The sequence below is a fragment of the Electrona antarctica genome, assembly GCF_951216825.1.
Source record: "Electrona antarctica genome assembly, chromosome: 8".
Lineage (NCBI taxonomy): Eukaryota > Metazoa > Chordata > Actinopteri > Myctophiformes > Myctophidae > Electrona > Electrona antarctica.
Window position 1 is genome coordinate 6,334,582 of NC_136789.1, and position 12,609 is coordinate 6,347,190.

The 12,609-nt window shown below is 43.3% G+C and overlaps 1 protein-coding gene across 1 annotated transcript; it reads left to right on the plus strand.

Moving 5' to 3' along the window:
- Positions 1-254: 254 nt before the first annotated feature.
- mogat2 (monoacylglycerol O-acyltransferase 2) lies at positions 255-10,530 on the plus strand (the record flags this gene model as incomplete). Its single annotated transcript, XM_079507924.1, has 6 exons — positions 255-348; positions 3,095-3,273; positions 8,687-8,891; positions 9,135-9,309; positions 9,744-9,943; positions 10,376-10,530. The coding sequence occupies 6 exons, from the start codon at positions 255-257 to the stop codon at positions 10,528-10,530; spliced, it is 1,008 nt and encodes a 335-aa protein (XP_079364050.1).
- Between the last annotated feature and the right edge of the window lie 2,079 nt (positions 10,531-12,609).

Here is a 12,609-nt window from a genome sequence, read left to right on the forward strand (position 1 = left end):
CATTGTATGTTCAAGTGGCCAGTTCCATGCAGGGTCAAAGGTCTGATATTGGAGATATGGATTGAATAATTAAACCCTTCAAGTTCAATAGGAGATAAGACTGTCAGATGGAGGTGTATGGTTGGTGGTGTGGAGGGAGACAAGCAGACTTTGCACCCACTTTACCAGTAAGGGCGAAATCCATTCCACTTTACTTCTTCTTGGCCAGCTGTCAATGTACTGTACATGGGTCTTTCTCTCTTCCTGTTACAGCCATGAAGGTTGATTTTGCCCCCCGAGATGTTCCCCTTACCAGGAGACTGCAAACAGCCTCTGTGATGCAGTGGGTCTATTCATTTATTGGCTTGGGTGAGTTTTCTATGAAGTGTGTGCTGTATATGCTTAGTGCACGACTGCTGTACCTGTTACTGTAGTAGGCTATACCTCTCATGCGGGGGAATGAAAAGCGTTATTGAAAATGACATGTTTAAAGTTACAGTATTGTTGCATGTGGCTCAGTGTATGTTTGTGTCTCAATTTGTGTTAATGTGTTTCAGTATAAATGTTGGAAGACCATTATGCATGTTGCAAATACTTTGGGAAAATCTAAAAGGAAGGTGGAGGGAAACCAATGTGGTTGCATAAAATTAAAGGTACATGAAGGTATAAAGGTAGCCAGCCAGTACAGTGTCATCAATTTTCCCACTGAGCTTTTAATCTAGTAAAAAATGAGTTACAGGGAGTTTTACAACGTTCTAATAGAAAATAATAATTGTCCCACTTGGGGCTGTGTTCCTGAGATAATCTGAGCATGTCAAGGTCAAGGTCAAGGTAAACTTTATTGTCCACAAGGGAAATTTGTCTTGGGCTTTCACCCCAGCTACAGCCACACATAAAACATCAATGACAAACAAAAATACATTACAGAGGAAGACACAACATTACACAATTGCACACATGATGTGGATAATCTAGCCTCTAGTTACTGCTGTTTCAGAGCCTCGTTCAACATCTTAGTTGATGCTGGTACAAACAAATTTAAATCTGATGTACTTCCACTTTGGTTCTTTGTATCTTCTCCCAGAGGGCAGAAGTACAAACTCGCCATTTAAAACATGGGTAACACCACTGATGATTTTTTGAGCCTGTTTTAATGTAGCCTGCTCATAAATAGACTGCAGAGAGGGGAGTTGTCTTACCCCTATGATCTTCCCTGCAGTCTGCACCAATCTGAACAATTTGGACCTCAGTTGCACTGAGAGATTACCGAACCAAACTGTGATGCCAAACCTGACCAGGCTTTCCAAGACTGCTCGATAGAACACTAACATAAATCTTTGGTCAACACCATGAACCCTGAGACGCAGATGTAATTTGCTGTGCACCTTGACGTCAATTAACCCTATACTGAGTGTAGTGAGTGACACCATGTTCTCTCCTCTCCTCTAGTGCCACCCTTTTGCCAAAATGTCCAAGATATCTCATCCAAGCATGCAAGATATCTCTCCAAATGCAATGGGCAAATTATCATGAAACCTGCTGAGCACATTTATGCTCCCTAAATGAACCCTAACTATTAAGGCGCCGTTCACACCTGGAAGACAGCCGTGACGGTCACTGAGGCCTCATTCACACGTACCAAACACCAATCAAGCAATGTTTGGTCGTTGTTTTTGTTTTTTTGGGCCACCACAATGCTTTTCCAATGGGAGTCACATGGTTTGATCAAACATTTGTGTTTGATTGTTGATTGCTGATTGCTCCCCCCTCATCAAACAAAAATGTTTGGTCAAACCATGTGACTCCCATTGAAAATGAATTGGAGCAGCAATCAAACAGCAATCAGACATCGCACACGGACCGAACATTTGTTGTGTAGGTGTGTACGAAGCCTCAGTGACCCCATAACCTTAGGTAATAGCAATAAAGTAGGTAGCAATAGCCAAATGTGGGTGTTCTCTAATGTCAGTATTACCACATGGCCAGGAGATGGAGCCAAACAAAAGTCACAGTCTATAGGTTCAGCGCACAAGTGCTAGAAAGTTAAAACTACAAATATTCCTTTAGGCCACAGTGTGTGTACACACAGTATATTTTCAAATCAATCAATTTGATGTAATTGATTTAAAAAAGCATATCCTCCATACATTTGATTAGTTCTGAAAGGAAGGTAAAATAAAAAATACACTATTTCTTCATCAAAGAACTACACCAGACAATCTGGCACTTTTGAGATAATGAAAGTCAGACCAGACATTATGCAGCTCATCTGAAAATAAACTTTGTTATATGATAGTGAATAAATTAAACATCATGCTCACCACGTAAAGGGATCATGTTTGACTATAAATCTAGGAATGAATGTCACATCTGGCATTGAGACTTTCAACAAGAAAAAAGTGAAATATAGTTAACATAACCTGGGTTATATATCCCACTATATTTTGTCTGTAATAAAGAGATGGACACTCCAGCTGTGTTGTTGTAGGATTATTTTATGAGAAGTTGTATATATCTAACTGTTCCTCACTTAAAGCCCCCGGCACAACTCCTCATTGCTGGACATTGAACAGCTGAATGGTTTGCTCATGGGCACCTCAGCAGTGTTTCGTATGGAGGGGAGACCGTTGTGCCTGAGTTATACATGGTTTGTGCATCATGTTGTGCACTAAAAATAGAAAATCTACAAGCTCGCAACACATCGCAGTTCTGTTATTTTCAGTGTATGACACCAGCAGTGTGCAACTAGGCATAAGTCAAGGCTCACTCAGTTTGCTTTAGGTTTCTTTACCAGCATCTACTGACCTATAAAGACCTGATTGCAACATCAATGAATTCAAACTGATCTATAGTTTGATGTACTTTATGGATGGTTTGCTCATGGATGGATGGTTTGTTCAATAGTATTTGGATCATTACATTCAATTCTTATATCTTATATATTCTTGTTTTTTAATGTTATGGACCTGTAATAGCCTACAGCTCTTGAAGCTGTTCGTTGTCTACACAGTGACCTCCAAACAAACTGTTTATTAATATTGCTGTTATTACTACAGTTATTACTCCATGTTAAGGCAATAGCAGTCTTATTTGACCTGACTTATCTCTCTCCCAGCACCGACTTGCATCGTGCTGTTCATTTTCCTGGTCTTCACACGCTTCTGGTTCGTCACTGTGCTGTATGGTGTCTGGTGGGTCATTGACTATGATACACCTTCACGAGGTGGACGCAGAGTTCCCTTCGTGTGTGGCCTCAAAGTCTGGGAATATATGAGGGATTATTTTCCCATCAAGGTGAGATGAGAGAACAACTCAACAACACTTAAAAATACATACAGTGAGTACACATACATTCTGTGGTTTGTGGGGCCAGAATGCACATAGTTGTGTTCAAATTGTGAAGGGAAATCCTGTGTATGTGATGTCCTCACATCAACGTGTGAGGGGATGATAAGGCTCATTTATGTTTGATGCTCCCTACATGCATCCAATTAGCCCTATGAAACCCTCAAGCCTGATTCATATTCAACGCACAACGTTTGCAGACCTGTGGCAGGCATATGTCTGCTATCTTGAGCTGGGTCCTTGCTGTGACCCTCAGCATTGATAACGATGATGATAATAAATTATGGAAGGTCCATTCAGGATTGACCATCCAAGACAATGGAGCACACACTGACAGTAGTGTGTGTGTGTGTGTGTGTGTGTGTGTGTGTGTGTGTGTGTGTGTGTGTGTGTGTGTGTGTGTGTGTGTGTGTGTGTGTGTGTGTGTGTGTTTTGATTGATTGATTGAAAATTTTATTAACAGTTTGCAGAATTACAGTACATTTCAAGCACAAACTCAATACAAAGGCTGTTAACTGTGAGTGGACGACCCAATTAAGCATTACACTTGTTTACAACAGGGTCCACCATGTTCAATTCATCAAAACATTTAGAGACGTACAAATAGACACTTCTATATAGACAAAGAACAGTACAGGAATTCATCATAATGGAGGTAAAAAGGGAAAAGAAACATATACAGTGAGGGGAAAAAGGGGGGGGCGGTGGGGGGGGATTCAGATTTTACGGGGGCCAGTTTCGAATTGCAGCCATCCGTAGGTGCCCTTTGAGAGCGGTTTTGAAGGAGTCAAGGGATTCGCATGTCTTAATGACTGTTGGTAGGGCGTTCCACATTTTGGTGGCATAGGAGCGAAAAGAATTTAGTCCCTTGTTTGTGCCGAATCTGGGTTGAACATGATTCGTTGCACTCCCTCTGGTGTTGTGGGTGTGGACTTCGTTAACATTAAGGAAGTATCTACACAGGTACATGGGTATCTTGGTGGAGTATCGAATCTTGTGGACCAGACCCATTGCAAGATGCTGTACTCTGTCGCCGACCCTAAGCCATGCCAGTCTGTCAAAGTGGGCAGGGGTGAGGTGGGTTCGGGGGGTGAGGCCAAGTAGGAGCCTGACCAGTTTGTTTTGGGAGGTCTGGAGCCTAGTTTTAAGGGCCTTTGAGGTGCTGTGGTACCAGGAGGTGCATGCATAGTCAAAGAAGCCTTGTACAAGGGCTCCTGTTAAGGTCTTCAAGGTGTTTTTGTCGACCAGTGAGGAGATCCTGTAAAGGAATCTTGTTCTTTGGTTGACTTTTTTGATTACGTTGGTGGCCATTTTATGTGTGTGTGTGTGTGTGTGTGTGTGTGTGTGTGTGTGTGTGTGTGTGTGTGTGTGTGTGTGTGTGTGTGTCTGCGTGCGTGCGTGGGCACAATTTAATTGTGTCTAATAGATTCAGGCATATAACAAGGCAGAGAGAATGCAGTGCAATCACAGGTGAGAGTCCAGTTGTAGGTGTGAACAACAGACGCTGGGAGATTGTGATAAGACGTAAACACTGTTATCTGCCTCAGCTAGAAGGTCCTGGGTTCAATTCCCACTAGGGACACTGTGGGCGTGTTCTCTCCTCGGAGGGCGGGGTTGGCGAAAGGGCTTTTGTGTGGAGTTTGCATCTTCTCCCCGTGTCCCCTAGGGTAGGTAGGTACCCTCACAAAAACATGCAGTAATCCTGGTCTCTAAACTACCTCCCCCTGGCCAGCCGGGGCACCTGATTGAGGGGAAAGGAACTGGTCGGAATAACGTGTTCCTTCCACACGCTATGTCCGGCCGGGGGAAACTCTCCCCTGTCAGGTGAAAAGAAGCAGCTTGGACTCCTCATGCATAGTAGGGAGCATGAGGTCAGTCCGCTGCCCACCCAGGTTGGCAGAGGAAGTGAAGCTTCCAGGATTACATTATATGACACATGGGTGAAAAAATGGGTTGCAAAATCGTAGGATAAAAATGTAAAAGAAGATTCACTAGTAAGAGACCACACCTTCGCTCAAGATTAACAGTTTATTGAAACAGAATGAGATGAATGCGGAGTGGAGTGAGGAACCCAAGGTAGGGCGAGACTCAGGGTGGGGGCGTAGTCTCTGGAGCTGACGGTCATCTTTGCTCTACTCGGAATGAGCTGTTGGTCGTCTCTGCTCCGTCACTGCCCCCCCTGGATTCCTAGAGAATCGAGGGGGAAGGAGGAGGTTGGGGTGGAGGTAGCCTGGATCCAGCCCAAAGACCCCGCCCACTCTCTGAGTGGACTGCATCTCTTGAAAGCTACAGTCTGATAATCAGGCTAGGGTGGAGGAGGATGGCGATTTTGAAGAATAGTGAAAATAGCCGATCTACAAGTGCAGTAGGCCTACTCACAACCCATGTTTGGTCTGTCGTGGAGCAGAACAAACAACTTGGTTGAGCGATCGCAGGTGTATTTATACTGTGGTGATTGCACCAGGGATTGGCCGGGTGATAATGAAAGGCAGGTGAGTTTGATAAGGAGGGAGGAGTTGTTGATAATGAGGGAGGAGTGGTTAAGGTCAAGCGGAAGGAGCTGGTCTCTTCTCCCGAAACTGCGTTGTATAAATACAACTTCCCAAAAAAACAACAACAACACAGTTATCCAGCTGCCCAGTAGACTAATTTTGCACCGGTCAGATGACGTAAGCATAAATTATATGCATTTTTTGTTTTATGAATAAACACATTGTAAACTGAGGAACATTTATAAATCTCACTTACAATGTTTTTTTTCCCTTTTTACCTCCATTATGATGAATTCCTGTACTGTTCTTTGTCTATATAGAAGTGTCTATTTGTACGTCTCTAAATGTTTTGATGATTTGAACATGGTGGACCCTGTTGTAAACAAGTGTAATGCTTAATTGGGTCGTCCACTCACAGTTAACAGCCGTTGTATTGAGTTTGTGCTTGAAATGTACTGTAATTCTGCAAACTGTTAATAAAATTTTCAATCAATCAATCAAACTCAGCATCAAGGGTTGTATTGGGGTGTTAAATCAACTACAAAATGATTCCCGAGCGTGCCACTGCTGTGGCTCACTGCTCCAAGAAATGGGTCAAATGCGGAGAACACATCTCACATTCAGCAATGTATGTGACAAATAGTAGGACTTTACCCACTTAAACCTTATACTTTCTTGAACAGAGTCCCCCAGCCCCAGGGGACTGTAATTGCTCCAAAAAACACACCTGAATCTCTTAGCTGAAAATACGTAAACGGCAAGCTCACAACTGTAGACGAGCTATTTTCACCATGTACAAAATATTATGACATGCCCAGAATAGGGACACTAGGGCTCATGTGATTAAGGCAATACATAGGCTACTGTAAGTTGTACAGACAACAGCCTGCTAGATAGGTTCCATTCTGCCCCTTACAAAGACTTTGTACTGTGCTGATAAGCCAGTGACCACAACAAAACAGCCCAGGGGTGCATATAGCTCATTAGGTTGCTCTTTAGTAAATAGTAATTAAAGTTTGCTTCAAACATTTGGATATGCTTTTATAGATGACAACTTACTATATTCAATATAAGGTTTAACAAGTATATTATCCAAGCCTAGAAGTCATGATAAACATATTTTTTTCAGTTATCAGTTATACAGTAATACAGCCCTTCAGTTATCTGATCTAAATGGGCCATGTCATTGTTTACTGCCCTTTGTATTTACAGATGATTAAGCAATAATCCTTAATTGGTTTGTTTATATCAGATCCATGAGCTATCTCAATATCAAAGTCTGTGATCCACAATTTTCAATTTCTGAATTATATGTTGAAAGAAAATATTACAAGTGAGTAGGCCTACATGTTTTTGCAGTATATCAAGCTTTATTCTGTGAATATCTATCTCTCCATCCTACACGTGCTTTAGTGTTTTATAATATGGAAACTGCACGTTAAGAATAAAGAGTGATTGCTATCTAATAAAAAGAGAATCATTGTACTTCAAAGTGCCACATTTAATTGAGGTCTATTTCCCCCCCCAGATAAATGTGTCAATATAGCATAAAAATCTGTTTAACCACCTTAACCCTATACATTGGTTATTTGATGCATGCTGCTGATGTTGTGAACTTGTAGGTCTGCTTGTTTCAAAAATATATATATATATATTTTTGTTCTTTTCTATTCATGACAAAAACAGTACGATTGAGTATATATACTGGCATTATGAATGAATAAAGAAAACAAAACACAAAAACAGGATATATGTATATTTTTTAAATATAATTGCAACACAAATCTTGTAAAATGAAACGTGAGAAAATTGGAAACTAACAAAAAGCTAAATGACCCTGGAGAAAATCAAACGTGTGGAGATAATGGGTGTAAATGTGGGTCTAAGCGCATGGTGGCCTTAAAATACAGATACAAACAAGGATCTGATTTCTTTTGACATGAGGGCACAATGCTCGCTACATTCTGCAAAACAAGCAGTATTGTGACTGTTGACACTGACCTTAGTGCTTCTCACTATCTCTCCATTGCAGACCATCTAGTTAATATTGGTTAGAGGCAGGTAAACACTAGGAATGTACAGTTTGAAACAATGAGTGATTATCTGTGATATGGAAATATGCTTATTGCTCTGTGTCTTTTGAGTGAATGCACATCCAATGCTATATGCAATACATTCGGATTGGAACCACATTTTTTCAAACATCAAACAGAATAAACATACAGGAGTTTGTGTTTGAGACATATGAAGGATGCAAGTGCAGCATTTCCCAGTAACAGTACACATAACATACTGTATTCCTTAGAGTTATACATTTGACATTGTATAGCTGTGGATGTCAAAGCAGTACTACTGCACATCACATGTGGTCTGTCTTGGGAAATCCTACATAATCAGATGAGTAATCAATTTAGACAAAGAAAGAATACTTCAGCACACTTGTACAAAAGTCCTGGGAATCAGGACTGGAATGAAACCATTTAGGTTTCAGAATCGAACTGAGATGCAAGGATATTTAACCCAACAAAACTATTTCAGCCAATTAAATCAGTTGTATAATTTGTATTGTGCCAAATCACAGTCAAGTTATCTCAAGACATACAGACAGAGAGAGAGAGAGAGAGAGAGAGAGAGAGAGAGAGAGAGAGAGAGAGAGAGAGAGAGAGAGAGAGAGAGAGAGAGAGAGAGAGAGAGAGAGAGAGATAGAGAGAAAAATAGGAGAATCGATGATGGAGAGCTGGAAGAAGAAGTTACATTGTGTACATTGTAATCAAACGGTCAAACAAAATGTAACATCCAGTACAACCGACTGTATGTCCACTATGGGGTTTTGTCACCTTCTGTTCTCTGCTTCTCTCCTTTACTGCCAGCTGATCAAGACAGCTGACCTGGATCCCAGGTACAATTATATCCTGGGTTTCCATCCCCATGGGGTGCTGGTGGCAGGAGCATTCACCAACTTCTGCACCTATGTCACTGGCTTCAGAGAGCTGTTCCCTGGGCTCACAAGTCACCTGCTCATGTTGCCGCTGTGGTTTAGAGCTCCATTCTTCAGGGACTACATCATGTGTGCAGGTCAGGGCCACTGGGAACAACCCAGGGTGATTCAGGTCATATTTGTGTGATTGTTCAGGCTTCTGATAATCTCGGTATATCTCTGTAAACTCTAATATTTGCTTTTATTTTCCCACGTTGATGATAAAATGATGGCAAATGCATTAACGCATTATGTATTCATAATGTGTTGGTTTGTTAGACTGTGACGATGAACACAGGTTATGCTCAAATTGTCAAATGCCTGACGTGTTTGTGTCACAGGTCTTATTCCTTCAGATAAAGAGAGTGCCAAATTCCTGCTCCAAAAAGAGGGTGGCGGTAACGCTGTGGTAATAGCAGTAGGCGGAGCACCCGAGGCACTGGATGCCCACCCTGGATCCTACAGTGTAATTTTGTCCAGCAAGAAGGGTTTCATTAAATTGGCCATGGAAAATGGGTAAGAACAAGACTACTGAGAAGCACAATGTTGTTGTTTTTTTGTTTTTTTTAACAACTGTCGACTGTTTTTAGGCGTTTTTTAGGCGTAGGTGGCTACTGTCTCAAATGTATAGATGTGAAAGAAACAAGTTGTGGCTATTATTTAAATATAATATCATACCCTGAAGAAGGCATTTTGTGCCGAAACATTGGTCATCTTAAAATAAAAGTGTTGCAGTCAGTGTTCGTGACTACGAGCTTTGCACCCTCCAACTTCTGTTTGTTTAAATATATTAAAAAGGTTACTTGGTTACTTCTTATTTTACTGAAATAGAGTCTTATATGGGCCTCTCCTGTGGGGGCATGTTTTGATATGTATCTGGATTTATGATGAACACTAATAGGACACTAAATAATGGTCAATATTAACTATAACAATCATTTTTGCCTCAGTGCCCATCTGGTTCCAGTGTTCTCGTTTGGGGAGAATGACGTGTATGAACAAGTGAACAATCAACAGGGCACCTGGCTCAGATGGATACAGGAACGGCTTCAACGCATCATGGGAATTTCTCTGCCTCTCTTCCACGCACGTGGCATTTTCCAGTACTCTTTTGGCCCGATTCCTTACAGAAAACCCATTAACACAGTAGGTGAGTAAATGGTCAACTAGAATGTAAGTGGTAGAGACAGGTGGTGTCCAGCACAACTCAGGAGTCTGTGTATATATGCGTGTTAAATATGCTGACAAGCTGTATTTGACAGTCCATCTTTTTATTCAGAATAAGCTTAGTGAGACCAAACTGAGAGAGAGAGAGTGTGTGTGTGTGTGTGTGTGTGTGTGTGTGTGTGTGTGTGTGTGTGTGTGTGCGTGCGTGCGTGCGTGCGTGCGAGCGAGCGAGAGAGAGAGATGGCCCTCGTCTGAACTCAGCCTAATCTATGCTTCATCAACCTGTCCGAGTTTGGCATCATCATTTAGATGATCCGTGTGGCATCTAATCAAATCAAACAGTAAAATGTACAAATCATAAAGTGAAAAGCCTTCACTGTGAGTGTGACAATCTCCACCTTTGACCTCTTGGCAGTCGGACGGCCAATCAGGGTGGAGAAAAAGGCAAAGCCCACAGTGGAAGATCTTGATGACCTCCACCAACTGTACATGGATGAGCTAACCCTGCTGTTTGAGGAGCACAAGATCAACTATGGGGTGGACAAGGACACACATCTCAACTTTATTTGATGGACTGAGAACTTGAAAGAGAAAGCAAAGCGTAGTTGAGAAATGTGTGAGCTTAAGAAGTGATTATTTATTGACGAGAGGACTGACAGAGGCCAGGAGCTGCACATTAAAAGCTTGTCTGTCACTGTCAATTATAATGTGTATAATCTGTTTCACCTGGTTATGAAATATAAAACGTAACAAATTACAATTGCCAGTGTGAGCAGACACAAGATTTTATAATATCAAGACTCTTGATAATATCAAGACTCTTGATATTATAAAATCTTGTGTCTGCTCACACTGGCAATTATAATTTGATGATTATAATAAGTGGGGATCCTCTTGATTCAAGAGGATCCCCACTTGAATCAATTATTATAATCATCAACTTCATGAGACAAATGAGGTTTATGATGTTTGTTGCTCAATTATTAATGCAATAATAATAATAATAACAATTAAAGTGGTGTTCACAGCAGGTTGTTTCAATGGTAAGAAACTATGGCCCGTATACAAACTAGTGCCGGTGCACCCGGCAGGGAACACTTCCCATAGTTCATCCGGAGCGTGAACACGCGCCACTGCTTTTCGTGAACCTGTCTGTGTTTACAACATTTTGTCAACGGGGGGCAGCAGAGAGCCATAGTCTAGCCTACTCCAGCCTAGAAAGGACTTTCTATGGGGTCCAACACTTAAGTGTGGTTCGGGGACCCCCTGGGATCCTTGATAGGTTTCGATGTGGTCCAACACTGGTTATCAAAGTGTGGTTCGGGGACCCCCATGGGGTCCTTGATGGGTCTCGATGGGGTCCAACGCTGGTTATCAAAGTGTGGTTCGGGGACCCCCATGGGGTCCTTGATGGGTCTCGATGGGGTCCAACGCTGGTTATCAAAGTGTGGTTCGGGGACCCCCATGGGGTCCTTGATGGGTCTCGATGGGGTCCAACGCTGGTTATCAAAGTGTGGTTCGGGGACCCCCAGGGGTCCTTGATGGGTCTCGATGGGGTCCAACGCTGGTTATCAAAGTGTGGTTCGGTTACCCCATGGGGTCCTTGATGGGTCTCGATGGGGTCCAACGCTGGTTATCAAAGTGTGGTTCGGGGACCCCATGGGGTCCTTGATGGGTCTCGGTGGGGTCCAACGCTGGTTAACAAAGTGTGGTTCGGGGACCCCATGGGGTCCTTGATGGGTCTCGATGGGGTCCAACGCTGGTTATCAAAGTGTGGTACGGGGACCCCCTGGGGTCCTTGATGGGTCTCGATGGGGTCCAACGCTGGTTATCAAAGTGTGGTTCGGGGACCCCATGGGGTCCTTGATGGGTCTCGATGGGGTCCAACGCTGGTTATCAAAGTGTGGTTCGGGGACCCCCTGGGGTCCTTGATGGGTCTCGATGGGGTCCAACGCTGGTTATCAAAGTGTGGTTCGGGGACCCCCTGGGGTCCTTGATGGGTCTCGATGGGGTCCTTCACTGGTTATCAAAGTGTGGTTCGGGGACCCCATGGGGTCCTTGATGGGTCTCGATGGGGTCCAACACTGGTTATCAAAGTGTGGTTCGGGGACCCCATGGGGTCCTTGATGGGTCTCGATGAGGTCCAACACTGGTTATCAAAGTGTGGTTCGGGGACCCCATGGGGTCCTTGATGGGTCTCGATGAGGTCCAACACTGGTTATTAAAGTGTGGTCCGGGGACCCCCTGGGGTCCTTGATGGGTCTCGATGGGGTCCTTCACTGGTTATCAAAGTGTGGTTCGGGGACCCCTTGGGGTCCTTGATGGGTTTCGATGAGGTCCAACGCTGGTTATCAAAGTGTGGTTCGGGGACCCCATGGGGTCCTTGATGGGTCTCGATGGGGTCCAACGCTGGTTATCAAAGTGTGGTTCGGGGACCCCATGGGATCCTTGATGGGTCTCGATGGGGTCCAACGCTGGTTATCAAAGTGTGGTTCGGGGACCCCATGGGGTCCTTGATGGGTCTCGATGGGGTCCAACGCTGGTTATCAAAGTGTGGTTCGGGGGCCCCATGGGGTCCTTGATGTGTCTCGATGGGGTCCAACACTGGTTAGCAAAGTGTGGTTCGGGGACCCCATGGGGTCCTTGATG